The sequence below is a fragment of the Haliaeetus albicilla genome, chromosome 10 (genome assembly GCF_947461875.1).
Source record: "Haliaeetus albicilla chromosome 10, bHalAlb1.1, whole genome shotgun sequence".
Lineage (NCBI taxonomy): Eukaryota > Metazoa > Chordata > Aves > Accipitriformes > Accipitridae > Haliaeetus > Haliaeetus albicilla.
The window spans coordinates 1,087,145-1,103,109 of NC_091492.1; the positions used below are offsets into that span (position 1 = coordinate 1,087,145).

The window sequence follows — 15,965 nt, forward strand, 5'->3', positions numbered from 1 at the left end:
TCCCACCTGCCAGCCCCCGCGCACGGCCACTGCCCCCGCTCACCTCCCTGGGACCCCCCACCCAAGCCGAGCGCCTGGGAACACGCACCGATGAGCTCTGCAAACCCTCCGACGGGCAGGCGGCAGGTCCCCGTCACAAACTGCAACAGCCGGATCCTCTTCTCATTGTCCATCTCTTTAACGACCTACGACAAGAACACAGCAGGAGAGTGGGATCCCCATCACCCCCAAGCCCACAGCCCGGACAGGTTTGGACACAATCCGGCGCGGTGCAGCACACCAGGCACGTGGTCCAGCCCTCGCCTCTAGTCCTGCATCCTCGGGGAGGAGCGCATCCCAAGGGCTCTGCGGGGAGCAGCTCTGCCCAGCCTTGCCCTCCTGGACCCCCTTCTCTCCTGGCCAGCACGGAGCAGCTCTGCTAACATCACCCCCTTCCATCGTCCTGCCCAAGAGCAGCAGCTATTGCTAGAAGCATGCTGACCACTAAGTGCTGCCTGCTGTCCTCGCTGGCGGCGCTGGGGCCTCTGCCAGCCGTGGCCACATGCTGCTTGCTGCACATGTGCTCGTGGTTGTATTTCGTTCTTCCTGACAGCCTGCGAGGCTGCCTGCTCCAGGCCAGCCCTGCCTGCCCCAGGCCTCAGGCAGGGGACGATCCCAGGGCTGGGGAGTGAGTCGGAGGTGCTGCCGGCGCTAGGACTGACCTGCCAGAACCACTGGATCTGTTTGCTGTTCTTGGTATAGTGCCGGTAGATGGTATTCTTCTGCCAGTCGTTCATGTCGATCTCCTGCATGCCGCAGAGCATCAGCTGGGAACAGGGGACAGGGGATAGTCAGCAGGGGGATCGAAACAGGACCCTGCACCCGTGCTTTGGAGCACTGACTCCTCCGGTGCTGGGCTTCACAAGGCACAGGCTCCAGCACTGGGCAATAGAGGCGTCTGGGAGGAATTCCTCGCCTCCAAGAAGACATTTTCTTGCTAATGGACCCAATGAGCCACCCTGCAGACCTGACCACCTGGGGAGGGGGTACCCCCGTCAGCAGAGCCGAGGGGCAGAGGGCGCGAGCGGAGCTTGTGCGCTCTGCCGTCACCACGTTCCATTCCCGGGGCAGCCCGCAGCGGGGTGGGAAGCACCAGTATCTCCGCTTCCCCATACCAGCAAAGGCGCCAGCTCACCTCCAGCTCCTTCTCGTCGAAGTACCGCAGCCACTCCAGCGGCACCACCTCGTTGAAGCCATCCAGGAAAGCCTTGGTCTGCTCCTCCACACCCCGCGTGAACCTCCAGTCCGTCAGCAGCCTGGGAAGGCAGACGGTGGTCGGCAGGCAGCCAGCACCGCTGGCCCGGCACGGGGAACCCCCACTGTCCCTCCCGCCAGCGGGGACGGCCCCAGGAACCGCAGGGTTGCGTGGGGAGGGGGAGAGGGGCTCCTGCAAATCACCAGGGCTCCCCTCAGTTCCCATGAGCAGGTTTCTCTCTCCACCTCTGAACCTGAGGACGGCAGACAGCCCTGAGCACAGACCAGCAGCCGTCAGGAGGTCGAGGGGTGCAAACCACGTTCCCTGGCCAGAGCCTACCGTCAGCAGGAGATGGCCCTGGCAGCCCCCAGCCAGCCCAGCGGCGGATGGGCAGGGTGAGCAGCCACGGGACAGGGAGAGAAGTCTCACCCTCTCTCCCCTCTCCTCTTTCCTGAAAGTACTGGCAACTGCCCAGCCAGCAGCAAGCCAGACCGCAGCGGAGCTCGGCCGACCGCGCCAGCCCATACTTGTCACAGGCCACGTAGCCCGGGGAAGCGGCCACGTCCCAAGCCCCACGTTCCCACCCCAGAACTGCCCTGCAGCTGGTGGGGGTAGGCACCAGGCGGGGGCCTCAGGACGGCCACTTACATGATGTACTCCTCCTTGTTCTCCTCCGTCACCCGGATGCTTTCACCACCCTCCTTCAGCTCGTGGGTGGTCACCTTGCCCAGGATCTCCATGTCCTGGATGAAGTACAACTCCAGGCCGCACTCCTCCAGGCTGTTCTCCCTGCGGGAGGACACCGAGATGTGATTTCTGACAGACGCACCCGGCAGCAGCGAGGGGCCGTGGGGAGGAACGCTGCTTCCCCCACGGCAGGACAGGCTCAGGTCAGGAGGCAGCGCGGGGCACTCACTTGGTCCAGACGATGGAGTTGTAAAACTCGGGGTCGATGGATTCCAGGTCCTTCAGTGTGGGCCGCTTGTTTAGCATCCGCTTGTAGAAGGGCAGCGTGAAGCCGGTATCGATGAATTTCCCGTGATACAGAGCCTGCGGCGGGGAGGTGACGCCAGGTCACGGGGGACCCCAGGACAGACCCGCGGGGCGAGACAGTCCTGCCCCACTGGGGCAGCCGCAGGGCAAAAGGGAATCGCTGCCGGGGTCCCAGAGCTGCGGCATTCGCTCCCGGCTGGCAAACGTGGTGGGGAGGAGCGGGCTGCCCCCGACAGCGCTGCCCGGGGGCGGCCCGACCGGTGCGGGTGCGCTCGCAGCCCCTCTCCCCTCCCCACTGCGAATTCCACCGCGTCTCCTTCTCCCCTCACAGCTCTATTAAGAGCACTTGTTTAAACAGAGCTGTGCTGCGGCTTCCCTGAATCCCTGGCTTCCAGGAGCCCCAAGGCAAAGGCAGCCAAAAATAATGCAGACGCTTGTCTAGAACAGCCCAGCGGTGAGTAATAGTCTGGGGTTTTATTGGTATCCTGCAACGCGCAGGGCAGGGCAGGGCAGGACAGAGCAGGGACCTGAGCAGCACGCAGCCACCTCCCGCGCACACCTCGCAGGGCCAGGGGCCGGGGACCCTTCCCCAGGCTCGGGGAGCCCCTGCCAGCCCCACTGCCAGCCCAGGGCTAGGCGACTTGCAGCACGTTGGCCTTGGGGAATGCGAGACAAACGGGAGGAGCCGCTCTGGGGCTTGGGCAGCTGGAAAATCTCACACTGCTGGGGCTAAAAATAGTCCCCGGAGCTGCAGACCCGACAGCACCTGGGGTGGCAGCCAAAGACCTGGAGCCATCCCCACCACACAGCCCCTGGGAAACCAGGTCCCCTCCAGCCCCACGGCCATCCTCTGGATCTAAAATGCATCACCCCGTAGCCTTCCCCACAGCATCCCCTCCACGGACCCACGCCGGAGCGAGACGGGGCTTAAGGAGGGCAACAGTGCCAAGCTGGGGACAGCCATGGGACGCGGAGCTGCCCCTCGCCTCGCTGAGCACCCCCGTCCCCTGCAAGGCCCCTGCTCTGTGGAGGGGAACACGAACGAAGAATCTCGTCTCCCATCACCTCCCCAGGCTCTTACCATGGCGATGAAGCGGCCGATGAAGCGAAAGTACGTGAGGTGGTCGGGGTTGATGGAGGAGGCAGGGTTGATCTGCAGGCAGTAGTTGTTCTTGCCAGCGTACTCGAAGAGGCAGTACATGGGGTTGAGCACCTCGTGGGACAGGAGGAAGAACCACTCCCTGGGGCGAGAGGAAAGGGGATCGGGGTGATGAGCGGCTCAAGGAGCCGGGGTGCCCGGGGGCTGCGCCCCGGCGGAGGGGACAGCCATGCTCCTCCACAGCACACCCCGCACAAACCAGGTGCCCGTCTCCTCAGGGTGCCGGCGCAAGCGTTGGGCCCTGGTGTGACTTGGCGAGGGTGTCCTCCGCCCCAGAGGTGCCGTGTGTGGTTTGTGAAGGGCTTCTGGAGACGCCGGCAAGAAACACCCTGGTTTGCCAGAGGCCCCGCTCAGAGCACCGGGGATCCCGGCAGGCATCACACGGCTCAGTCCCACCCAGGCTGTCGTACACGTACACACACACGCACACACACTGTTGTGCACACACACCCTGAGCCTCCCCGCACAGGCTCCCCGCGGGACCCCCATCCCGAGCCCAAAGCAGCACGGGACGGGTACCGTCCTGGCTTTGCTTCCCCCAGTCGCACAGGGAGACGGGAGTCCTCGGACGCAGAGGCAGCCCCGGCATCCCGTCCGTGGTTCTACCCTGTGGTAGAACAGCATGACGTAACCTACCATAGGGTAAAACCACTGGCAGGACACAGAGAGAGGCGGAGAGCAGGATCCCCTGCACCAGAGCTGGGGGCAGCGGCACCACAAAGGAGGAGCGGGCGAGAGCATGGCAGCACGAATGCCGGGGCGGCAGGCAGGCAGGGGGAAGCGTTAGCCCAGCACCAAGGCAGATGCCCCGAGCGAGCCAGCAGTGGAGCCAGCAGTGGCTCGTGGGGACGCAGGACCCCCCCCTCCAGCCAAGACGCAGCCCACACTCTGGTAACACCATCCTTGGGGCAGGCAGCTGCTGCAACAACTGCATCACCCCACGTCTGCCTCCGCGCACACCGACAGTCCCGGGAAACACCAGAGCCTTTTGGCTGCGAGGGTGGGCTGCAGGGAAAAGAGGCCGCTCAACCCACTGCCCCCACACCCCAGGGGTGGCAGGAGAGCCCCAGCCAGGTCCCCCAGCCTTCTCTGTGCCAGCAACAGGCTGGTGCGATGCTTTCAGGGTGTTCCACCATTCCTAAAACTCACATTGCTTCCCCTTCGAACACCCCTGGGCTCCTCTGCCCAAGCAGGCACTGCAGAAAGGCTAAGGACCCCGAGTGCAGCTGCCGGACAGACTCCCCTGCCTGCACTGCCCGTTAGGGATTCACACTGCAGGCAGGGCACAGCCCTGTCCAGCAGCAGGCATGCGGTCCAGCATGCCAGCACTCACCTAGCGATGCCACCGTAGTCCAGGCCCTCCTCTCCTCGCATGATGATGTACAGGCGACGCCGCAAGTCGTACGGCTTCATGTTCATGATCTGGGGAAAAGCAAGGGGAAGCGTCACCGTGGGCCGGCGCAAGGGCCGCCTCCGCACCTCCCCGGGCTCTGTGGCCCTGGCACCTCCTCACCTGCTGGAAGGAGTCCTCAAAGAGCGTCTGTCGCGAAACGCTGATCTTCACGTGGCTGGGCAACGCGTTTGACTACGAGCAAGGAGAGACACGAGGCTTTGTGCAGGCTGGCACAGCGGCTCTCCTCGCCCACGCCTGCCCATGGGGTCAGGCTGTCCACGCACCCATCCAGCCCTGAGGCTCAGCAGCTCCCGAGCTGCTGGGGACTTCCAGCCGCTCTACTCACGTGGCAGAGGAAGCGGAACTGGTGGTACTTCCAGCGAAAGCTCCGGTCATACGCCCCCGGGGAGCCACCCTGTTTGCTCCTGCAAAAACAGCCCGGGGCTTAGCTCAGCATCCCCGCCTGCCCAGGTGTGAGCTGCCCGGCCCCAGCAGCCTCATCGCCTGCCAGGCAGGAGGAAGATCTCTGGGGCGCAGCCCACCTCTGTCAGAGCCAAATGTGAGGCCCTAAATCCGCTGCTCGGTGTCTTTGCAACAAAGCCGACCCGCTTCCCCACAGGAAGGTGCGAGCTGCGACAGGCAGCTCGAGTCCCAGCTCCCAGCGTTCAGCCCGGCCGCACGGTGAGGACCCCAGCCCAAAAGCGCTTACCCAGACTCGAATCCAGGGCGCGGGTCCTTGAAGGTGGTGGTGCGAGTGTTGTGGTCCACAAAGTAGCGCACGCCCTCGTTCGTGTACTTCATCTCCCAGCCGGGCGGCAGCGGCGGCTCCTGGATCATCCTGCCGACAAGGAAGGGGTCACTGGGCAGGCACCTTGGACATCTCTCATCCTGAACCGCGGCCCTCCAAATTGCTACCCTTGGGGACCACCTTCAATTTGCAGCTGCGTGCCAGGCAAAAGGAAGGATTTATAGTACAGGGTGGGCAAGCATCCGCCTGTGCCCTGAGACAGGAGCCCTGCCTGCGCTGCACGCTTGGTCACAGCCAGGACCAGCAAAAGCTACGGCTTTGCTCTCTGTCTGCAGGAGAGGTGGTCTCGGGGGAGACCTGGGCAGGTCTCTGGAGAGCCGCAACCCTGAGCTCTTGGGAGCCCGAGCAGACCCCTGCGGGAAGGTGACAGGGTGAGAAGAAAACACCTCTTTCTGCCCAGAAAGCCCTGCAGTCTTCCTCATCGCCTGCCCTCAGTCACAGGGATTTCCTCACCTCTACCCTCAGCTCCCACAAGCCGGATAGCTGCCCCGCAATGCCCAATCCCCCCGGCCTCCAGCGCTGCCTGCAGCTCTCAGTGTTTTCACCTCCCCAGCACTGCAGCTTGCAGGACCATCTCGGGGCTCGGTCCCCTGGCATGGCCAGCTCTCAGCACTCAGTAGCCCATGGCACAGACCTTCCGAAACCACAAGCATCCTCCCTGCTCTCCCCGCAGGCTGCCTACCCCTGCGTGCGAGGGTCTTCCCACTGGGTGGTCCGTGTGTTGTGGTTCACGTAATACACTCGCCCATTGTCCTGTCTCTTCTCTAAGAGAAAAGGGAGAGGAAGCGTTAGCTGGAGTGCCCTGGCCAGCGCTGACCCGCAGTCCCGGGAACAGCCCTCCTCTTCCCAGCTCGTGAGAAGTTTGTCGGTTCCCCCGTCCCACCTCCCTGCTGGCGCTGCCCCGGCTCATTTGGAAAAGGCAGTATAAAAAAACCCTACGTTTCTTCTACACGCACAAGCTGGCGCACCTCCAGGGAAGGCCAGCTTTCTCCAGTGCCCCCAGGGCCAGCACACTGGGAGATGCCACAGCCGAGTCGGGCCCTGCCAACGTGCTGCCAGGCTGGCACAAGAGGTGTGCTCGGCCACGCACCTCGCTGGGCAGATGGCACATGCGTCCGCCTCGGACACGCAGCGCTCTGCAAGTGCAGCATCCCTCCAGGCAGATCCTCGGGTGCTTTCCCAAATGCATCCGAACTCCCTGCGTGGCCCTGCTGCTGGTGCAGAGCTCACGCTCCCAGCGTGTGCTGCACACGCGTACACATGTGTGCGCACGCATAGCCCTCCTCCTACCGCACGCAGACATAAAACACCCACGCCACTCACACCAGCACCGCTGCTCGACCCCCGTCTTGTGCTGGCCGCCTCCACACGCTTCCCCGAGTACCCCCTTCCCAACGCACCCTCCCGACACTATTTGCATGCTCCGAACGGCAAGAGCTTCCCAGCTGTGGCTGGGCACCACCATGCCCCGGTCCAAGTGGGGACCCCGCACCCGCTCTCCACCCCGTCAGCCCCCGGGGCACCCGCGCCCACCCCGTGCACCCCGTCTCGTCCCGCCTGCGCGCCCGCCAACGCCGCTCTGCCTCTCGCCAGCCGCCCCCCCGCCGCGTGCTCCCACGCACGCTCGCCGCCTCCCCACCAACACGTGTGCCCCACACGCAACACACCTCCTCCCTCCACGTGCCTGCGTCACTCCCCCCCACGCACGGCCCTGCTCCATGCCGGCCGGGACGCCCTGCACGCACGCTCCCCTGTCACCTCCCGGCCACCGCGGCCCCCCTCGCTCCGTCTCGCTCCTGGACCGCAGGAAGCAGCCCCCACGCTGTGGCTCTGGAAGACCCCGCGTTACGATGACCCGGGACCGCGTCCATCCTGGGGACCCCATCCATCCTGGGGATCGCCACCCCAGGGTGCTCAGCCCCGCGCAGAACCGTGCCTCCCACATGGTCTGCCCCAGTCTGACGCTGGGGATGGGGCCCCTCTCCTCGCTGATGCAGGAGTTGGGCCACCCAGTGCAGCTGCAAAGGCTCCAGCATCGTCCCCATCGAGACCCTGCCCTTGAAGACCCCCTTAGCAGCCTGGGGCCCCTCTGCCCTGCTCCAATCTCCCTGCAGTTTTAACCCCTCTCCTGCCCACCCCGCCTGGCACAGCACAGCCCGTCTGCACCCACGAGCTTCCCAGCCTGCCCTCTCCAGGGATGCTCTCGCCATGGAGGGGGACCTCCCTGCCCTGAGGATGGCACAGGGACCTTTCAAAACGTCCCAGCACACGATGCTTGGGCCATGGGGCCGGGACAGCCAGCCCCGCTCCTGCCAGCTCCCAGCCCCGCTGCGGACTGGGGCAGAGCATCCCGGGAGGCACGCACGGCAGCGGGATGGATCCCTGCTCAGCAGAGGAAGGGTCTGGGGATGAGCGAGGAGTTGGATCCCCAACCTCTCCCCCCGTCCAAAGAACAACCACAAGCACTTCTGCATTCAGCAGCTGAGAGAGACTGGGAACTCCTCCAGGAAAAGGGGAAAAAAAAAAGGAAAAAAAGCTGGATTTCAAATCAGAGATCGTGCTAATCACAGGCAGACTCAGCCCCACATGCAGCAGCGCATGGGGAACGCTGGCTCCCCAGCCACCATTCCCCATTAATGCCAGGGATGGAAGCAAAGGAGCTGCTGACAGCACAGTCCTCCCCATGGGGCGGGCAGGGTCCCGCTCCGGGTGACGGAGGAGCGTCCCCATTGGGGCTGTCCGGCGAGCGCAGCGGCGGGCAGGTGAGATGGCTCAGTACTTACCCCAGCCAGGAGGAAGGGGACCGAGAGGATCATTGTCGGATGGGGCGCCGGACGACTAGAGACAACAGAGAGGGCAAAAACACAAAATAAAAACCAGGGCAGGGACGCCTGGGAAGAGTAGAGTGTGGAGGTGAGCTGTGCAGCCCCCACTCCCACTCGCCTCCCCTTGGCCCGCAGCTCCCAGAGAACTAAAAAAAAAAAAAAAAAAAAAAAAAAAGAAAACAACTTGCACACTCAAGGGGGGTTTAAAAAAAAAAAAAAAAAAAGCACAAACTAAACAGAGGCTGGGGCAGCCAAGGGGGCGGCAGGGGCTGTGCCGCACGGAGGGGAGCGGGACGGCTCGGCGGGGTCCAGATGTGCGCGGCTGCTCGGCTGCCGCCGGCTGTCCCCACCAGATACACCTCCAGCCTCCTCCAAGAACCACACACAAGAGGGGAAAAAATATCGCAGGCCTTTCCAATGAAATCATTCCCACAAGCCCTGTCCACGCCCAGCGCTTCCTGGCGGGCCAGCGGCCCCCTCCTCCCCGGGCAGGGCGCTGGGCGAGGGATGCGCTCGCACTGAGGCCGCATTCATCCCACGCAGACGGGCGGCTCCGCACCCCGCCACCCCCCCAAGCAGGTTGGGGGCCACCGCACAAAGCACCTTTCTTCTTCTTCTTCTTCCTCCCCAGGGTGGGCAGAGCCGATGGCCGTCACCCAGCCTGAACCGTGGGATGCCCCGGGAGAAGGGGAGCGGGCTGGCCGGCCGCCCCTGCGTGCGTGAGCCCCCCCCCAGTCTCCAGCTCCGCTGGAGGTCCCTGGGGATGGAGGCGCAGCCCCGACAGTTGGGGGTTCAGGGGAGGAGGTGGCCTGCGAGTGCTTTTGACGGTTAAATAAGAAACGCGTTGTTACCGAAAAGGCGTTCTCATTGCACCTCCTGAAACCCAGCTGCTGCTGGAGAGGGGCCGGCGTCCCAGCCCTCCGCACTGGGCTGGGGGTCGGACTCGGCCTGGGCTCAGGAAATGCCACCCACGGCCAGACCCGTCCCTCCTGCCCGCGAACAGCCCGCGAACCCCACTCTGAGACAGACACCATCACTCGGGGTGCCCCACGGCAGCCCAGCACCCCGGGGACGTCCGGGGGCAAGTCGGGGACGGGGCTGGCACAGCCCGTGCCTCTCCGAGCTTCGTCTCGTGTACCTGACCCCCATGTGCCAGGACGGGGCACGGGAGGCATTGCCCGGGCAGCGGCCAGTCTGGCACGGCGTGCCTCGGAGTCTCCGCTCCTCCCTGCCCAGACAGGCTGGACAGAGATGCAGTGAGTCATGTCCAGAGGTATCACCTCACTGTGACCTACAGATAACTAATTAAAACTAACAGGGCAGCGACACAAGAGCCTGGGGCAGAGGTCCCCCTCCCGCAGCTCTCCGCAGCCCCCGGGGAACAAGCTGGCTCTTCGCGCCGGCAAGACCCCTTGGTGCAAGGGATGCTGCGTGCAGGGCACAGCCCAGGGAGCCCTGCAGCACCAAGGCACCTGCAGGCAGAGCGGTCCCTGGCTGCACCCCGGCCCCCCCGAGCTGCGGGGCTGCGTGGAGAGGGCTCTGCATCGTCCAGGGCTGCAGTGCTGTCATCACCTCCCCACCGTCCTCTCCCGGCAAGGAGGGCAGGCGGATGCTGGAGACGGGAGGGCAAGGCAAAGCAAAGCAGAAAGCCCCCACGGGGAAGGAGGCAGAGCAGGAGTCATCACCGCTGGCAGCGGGGAGCTCGAAACAAAAAGTACAATCGTTTCATCAGGCTAAATTTGGAGCGCGAGTCCCTCCCTCTGCACTCTGCGGAGCCCAGCCAGGGTGAGTCGCGCAGCACTGGAGCAGCTCCAAGGCTGGCGCTGGCAAAGATGGGAGCGAGCGACAGGCCCGGAGCCCAGTTTGGCCTCCAGTGGAAGCCCCCTCCCGCGTACCCGTCCGCAGCGGTCCTGCGAACGGGGTGCCGAGGAGCACGGGCAGGCAGCGGGCTGCAAAGCTGCGGTGGTCCAGCTCCCACTGCGAGGCTTGGAAGAGGTGGTGGAGAGACGGGCAGGGGGAGGAGAGGGGCAGAGCAGCTTCCCGCACCCCCGGGGAGCGGCCCCAGTTGTGTCTCACGTAGGATGGACTTTGCACAACTGCTCTGCCTGCACCCCCCTCCCAGAGAGCATCCGAGCTCCTTGCTGGAGCACAGAGCTCGCACCAGCGCTAGCAGCGCTGCTGGGACACATCAACCTCCCGGCTTTCTCCGAGAGGAGCTAAACATCGATGAGAAGTTGGTCGCTCTGCTCTGCCCACCTTTGCCCTGCACCTTGCCCCTCCAGACCTCCCTGCCGCCTGGCAAGAGCCGTGTTTTTCACGGCGGCACGGCCTCTGCGAGGCACGGGGCCAGCTGACGGCGGAGAGCACTGGGACATCGCTGCTCCGGGAGGTGGAAACGCTCCAGCCTAGCTCTTTCCCAAGTGCTGCTCGCCCTGCAGCACAACGGCCACCAGCACCGTCCTGGTTATCAGAGGGTGCTCGCCACCACTGGAAGCCAGGTCCCAGCTCCAGCAGCAAAGGTGAAGCCAGGACAAGAGCGGTCTCTGCCCAGGAGCTACTGCTCTGCGGGGCTGTCGAGAGACCATTCCCCGAGCGAGGGAACGCGGCGACTCAGCCCAAGCCAGGAACAAGGGGAGGAAGCAGAAAAAGCAGGAGGAAGCTCGCCAAGCCCAGCAGTGCTCGTTCCCTGTGCTCTCCGGTCCCCTGGCTCTTGCAGCCCCTCACCACCTCACACTTGTACCCTGACCCTGCAGCTACAGCTGCTGACTCCTGCTGCCACCCAGGACCCAACCACGCTGTCCTCAGCCCAGCGGTGACTTGGTGAGGGATGAGCTCAGCCCCCCAAAAGCCTCCCCTCCCGCTACAGACCAGGCTCCCACGGCTTCCTCAGCATATGCCCAGCTCTGACAGCACGCAGCAAGTTCCGCAAGCCTCGTGGGTCAGCAGCCAGGCTCGGCTGATGGGAGCCACGGGAGAAAGCATGGGCCTAGCCACGCTGACACTGAAAGGACACTGGGGACGGACTGCTGAAGGCATGTGCCACCACCCTTCGGGGCTGTGCAAGCTGTTTTATAAAAAGAAAGTTACTCCCATGTGGTTCTCTGCATGCAGCAGAGGAGCCTGTGAGCTCTCCCATCCGAGCACTGCTCTGCTGCACTCGCCGAGACGACAGACCCCATGCAGCCCAGCAAGTGCCTCCCCACACTCCCGTGTCTCCCAGGCCAGCCCAGGTGAGACTGGTGGGAGAGCCAGGTGAGACCCCCCACCACCACCCCTGGCACTCACCTGGTACAGGAATCTTTGGCTGAACTGCTGCATGGCTCCTTGGAGCTGGTTTCGCTGGGACTGCCACTGCTCATAGTTCCTGACGTACTCGGCCGTGGGGCGCTGCCACGTGGTGGTCCGGGTGTTGTGGTCCACGTAGTAATACCTGCCTCGAGGATCCACACGTTTCTCCCACCTGGGAACACCAGAGGAAGATGTCGCTGTGTGTCCTCGGACAGCTCGGCAGGTCCTGCTGGCAGGTGCCTCCAGCTGCCGTGTGGCAGCTCAGTATAAACGCTGGTGTGAAGGCAGCAGAAAGAAACCCTGGAGAGGTCAGGAGGCACAGCAGAAGGCACAGACCACGGTGGTACACACTGGAACCTCCCGTTGCCCTTGTCCGAGGGCTGCCCCCGGCGCCCTGGATGCACAGCAGCAGCTTGAGAATATCCAGCTGCTGCCCCAGAACATGCTGAAAGCCTGACTGAGAGGAGCACGGAGTTGTGAGCCGCTTCCCCAGCTGCCACGCTCCCCTCGTGCTCCCCATGCAGTGGCTCGGCAGAGGATTTGTAGTCAAGTTCTGCCTCTCAGAAACGCAGGTGAGAAGAGCAGCTCATAGTCCTCCAAGGGGGAAAGACCTGAGAGCTGCCTGGGCCCACGGGTCCAGCTATGGAGACCGTGATGTTTCATTTCGCTCTGATGCTACGGGCTGACTTCAGACACTTCTCACAAGAAGCCTCTCACAAGACTAAGATACCCTTTAACACGAGGGCTCCCTTCCCAGCTCCAGCACAACCACCAGTTTCACAGTTGAAGGGGCTCTTTTGGGCAAAGATCCACCAGAAGGAAATACAAAAGACTAGTAAGACTTGAAGCAGCTCCCTGCAAGGGCACATGAAGCCTAGACACTAGCAGAGTTCTCAGCAGGATGCTGTAAGCATTCCTCCAAGAGACCTGACCTCCGACAGAGGCAAGGCACTGGGTTGGAGACCGATGCGGGAGGGAAGGAGAACACCTGGGGTACTCCCAAACCTATCTTTCCAGGTAACAGCCTCCCTCTTTTAACACCAGACAGATTTCAAGCTCTTGCAGGATCAGAAAGCAGTTGCACAGCTTAACTGGAGGTAGTGTGTGCCCACAGAAACCTGGAGGCTCCCGTGGAGGAAAACAGGACGGGTTTGTATTTCATTTTCACACATTACATTGGTGGTTAAAGTACAGTTCAGTCATTCCAGCCTTGAACAAGCTCAGTCTAGAGAACAACAACAGTTTGGCTGTATCGAGTTCTCTGCTTTTAGGAGCACAAAGAGGCGAGAATTCAACAAGCTTCTGGAAAGCATGTGGTCCCCAGGGCTGTGTACAGCCTTTATGACCTGAAGACTGTTTACCCCTGGAAATGAAAGCATGGCCCTCCTCAACATGAGTTTTGCAGAGTGCTTCTTGCAGGTCTCATGGAGCTGAGCTCTTCTTGAGCACAAGCGGACCGCAACATGGCTGAGAACATAAGAGGCCCCTCTGAGAGATTCCAGGGTCCAGCTCTGGGTTTGGGGCACACTGAGCGTGCCTGTTTCTGCTCACCAGGAGCTCAGCCCTCATCCAGAAGTATCTGTTTTTCCAAGCGACATGAGGTCCACCCTCTCCCTTCTCCTGGTCCTCAGGGGGACTTTGCTGGCACCCCGTCCCAAAAGGCCACCCCTCTGCTCTGCCCACAAGTGGTTGCACTGCTGCTCAAGAGTTCAGTGATTTCTGTGGACTGTTTAAAAAAAATAATCCTCTAACAGAGGGTCAAAACGCAGCAGACTGGAAGGCCTTTTCCTCTTTACAAATGCTGAAAAGACCTTTCTCAGGATACAGCATGTGTTTTCAGGCCTGTAAACATTTGGTCATCTCACCCCATTTCTTTTTAGGAATGAAAAGACCTTCCTGCCACCTTCCCCACTTTCATGCGGACTCCCGTGCATCTGCTACAATGAGTTAGTTCAGTATCTGAGATGCCAGCTGCCCCCAGAGCCCCTTACCCTGGAGGAAGAGGTCTCTCCCATGTGGTGGTCTTGTTGTTATGGTCTACATAGTAGACCCTACCATTAGGCAGCTCTCGCTGTTCCCACCTGCAAGAAAAAAAAATAAATTATGATGAAACAGTTGATACTTGCTAGTACAGAGACCAAACCCTGGCTGAGGTGGAGCTACCAAAAAAAACTGTCCCCTGCGATGCCACCCAGAGAGACAGCATCCCACTGCAGGGCTCCACGGGCACCCATCCCCACCGCTCCAGGGCCAGCTGGGGAGAGGACCACCCCTCAGGAGAGGACGTGGAGGAAACCCAAGGCAGACGAGACTGTGCCTGTCCTCTCCTCAAACACAGAGGTGAAGCGAAGGGGCTCAGCTGGAACAAGCAACATGGATCCAGCAGCCTCAGCCCCTGCATCTGCAGGGCAGCAAGAGCCGGAGCGCTGCTACTTGTAGGACCAAGAGACTTCACAGGGACCTTTGCCTATTTGAAATCATGCCCAAACAGCCTCCCTAGGAAAACTGTTTGCATCTGTGCCCAAAGACTCGGACTGCAGCTATGCAGCCAAGCCTCCCCCACAGATCAGCAAGCTGTGCATAATTAATAATCACCTTATTACCAAGAACGTCCAGAGAGCTGCATCTGGTGGATTAGCAAGCCTACCGCCTCGCATTGCTTAGCTACAGTGTTCTAACCTTTATTTAAAACAAAGAACGACAGCAGGTTTACATGGCAATTATTTGGCTTGCTAGATCAAGACTATCGGAGAGGTGCTGCAGCAGTCTGCTTTCTGAAAAGAGGCATAATTTGGAGCATAAATTCCTAATTTCTTCCAGAAATTAGGAGGGTCAGCATAAGATTTCACACAGGGTCAGTTTTATGTCCTGTGAGTTTTTGATGTAGTTTTTGTTTGGTTTCTCTTAATACATCTTTAAAGGGGAGCCTTTGAGTTTGGGCTGGGGCTGAATTTTCTCCTTGGCAGCCCTCCTGCTCACTGCCAACAGATACTGCTTAAAAACATCGCGTGGCCACAAGGCACTCGGTTAGGAGGTGGCCCCTAAGGGGAGCTGGTGTGATAGGGAGGCCTGGCTCTACACAACTACACTGCAAACCATTCTTTGGCTTAATTCATTCATGAAAGTGTATGCCCCGGCAAAGGTAAAAGCTCCGTGGAGCACCGTGCTTTCCTGTCAGCTTTTATTCTGCAACAGAGAGAGGCGAGCCGGCAGCTGCTGACAGATAAAGTGTTCTCCTGCCACGCTTCTGCTCCCACAGGTCCCCCTCCCAATTCAATCTTCAGTCTCAATTAATCACCACAAAAAGCCCTAGGAAGTTAATATACTAGCTTCTGTTGTGACAGCAAGGGAACAAATCTGGGCTTGCAGAAAGCAAGCAGCCCTCGGGAAGGGGATGCTCTAAGCACTAATGCCCCATTGCCCAGGCTCGCACCGTCCCTGCCCACCCTCAAACCTCCCCAGGGGACGATGAAGCCACCAAACGGTGACCTCGGCCACAACCACACACCTGCTGCGGCCACAGGTCGCGTGCATCACAGCCTCGACACCGCTCTCGAAAGAGGTGGGAAGGCAGAAACAGGGAGAGCTCCAGCCGTGTTTCCAAGCTCTGGCAGCATGCCATCAGCTGGGGACCCCAACAGTCCAGCAGCCATACGGGCAGCCTGAAAAAACCCTGCCCTGGGCAGAGGGCAATATTGCACTCCAAGATAAGAGTTTCAGTTCCCTGAAAGCAGGAGGGAAATGTGAATGCCAGGCTCAGGATTTAGCTGAGAGACTGTCTAACCCAAATCAGAGCTTTTGGCTTCGCTCCTATGGGCTTCTCAAAAGCACTGTGAACTTAATGCATCTGCAGAGACCAGGTAACATCAGCAGATGTTGCTACCAGTCAGCAGCGCCGGATCTTTCTCATCCCTAGAACAGATCTAGGGACACCGGTGGTTATCTCTGATGGAAAGAGTCCAAGGCAGGACCTACTGCACCTGCACACCTTTGACAGCAAGAGGCTGCCAAGCGTAACACCGCCAAAGGAGTGACCACGTGAAAGCAGAGCCGGCACTGCCTGGTGCTGCTCTGGCATCAAGAAACCTTTGTCTCTCCAGCCCATGGTCAGCCCTTTTCCTTGGTTACTCCTGGGCAGCGCTGGGTGTCGTCAGAGGGGAAACGCCTCAAGTTTCCTGTTCCCTAATGATGAACTCGGTGCTTCATGAGCATAAAAGCAGCAGGACAGCTAAAAAAAGATTGAAATCTCCAAAGAGATAATCAGC

At 61.3% G+C, this 15,965-nt stretch overlaps 1 protein-coding gene across 4 annotated transcripts in view; it reads right to left on the bottom strand.

Moving 5' to 3' along the window:
- The window catches only part of WWP2 (WW domain containing E3 ubiquitin protein ligase 2), a 43,842-nt gene that overhangs the window by 2,326 nt on the left and 25,551 nt on the right, over nucleotides 1–15,965 (bottom strand). For all 4 annotated transcript variants that reach the window (XM_069793190.1, XM_069793189.1, XM_069793187.1 and 1 more), the window contains 14 exons: nucleotides 13,692–13,781; nucleotides 11,698–11,872; nucleotides 8,371–8,425; nucleotides 6,270–6,351; nucleotides 5,489–5,617; nucleotides 5,126–5,204; nucleotides 4,900–4,971; nucleotides 4,720–4,808; nucleotides 3,309–3,468; nucleotides 2,151–2,284; nucleotides 1,883–2,023; nucleotides 1,175–1,295; nucleotides 702–806; nucleotides 89–185 (listed from right to left, as the gene is read on the bottom strand). In XM_069793190.1, coding sequence (XP_069649291.1) covers nucleotides 89–185; nucleotides 702–806; nucleotides 1,175–1,295; nucleotides 1,883–2,023; nucleotides 2,151–2,284; nucleotides 3,309–3,468; nucleotides 4,720–4,808; nucleotides 4,900–4,971; nucleotides 5,126–5,204; nucleotides 5,489–5,617; nucleotides 6,270–6,351; nucleotides 8,371–8,425; nucleotides 11,698–11,872; nucleotides 13,692–13,781 — 1,529 coding nt within the window. The remainder of the gene's footprint in view (nucleotides 1–88; nucleotides 186–701; nucleotides 807–1,174; nucleotides 1,296–1,882; nucleotides 2,024–2,150; nucleotides 2,285–3,308; nucleotides 3,469–4,719; nucleotides 4,809–4,899; nucleotides 4,972–5,125; nucleotides 5,205–5,488; nucleotides 5,618–6,269; nucleotides 6,352–8,370; nucleotides 8,426–11,697; nucleotides 11,873–13,691; nucleotides 13,782–15,965) is intronic.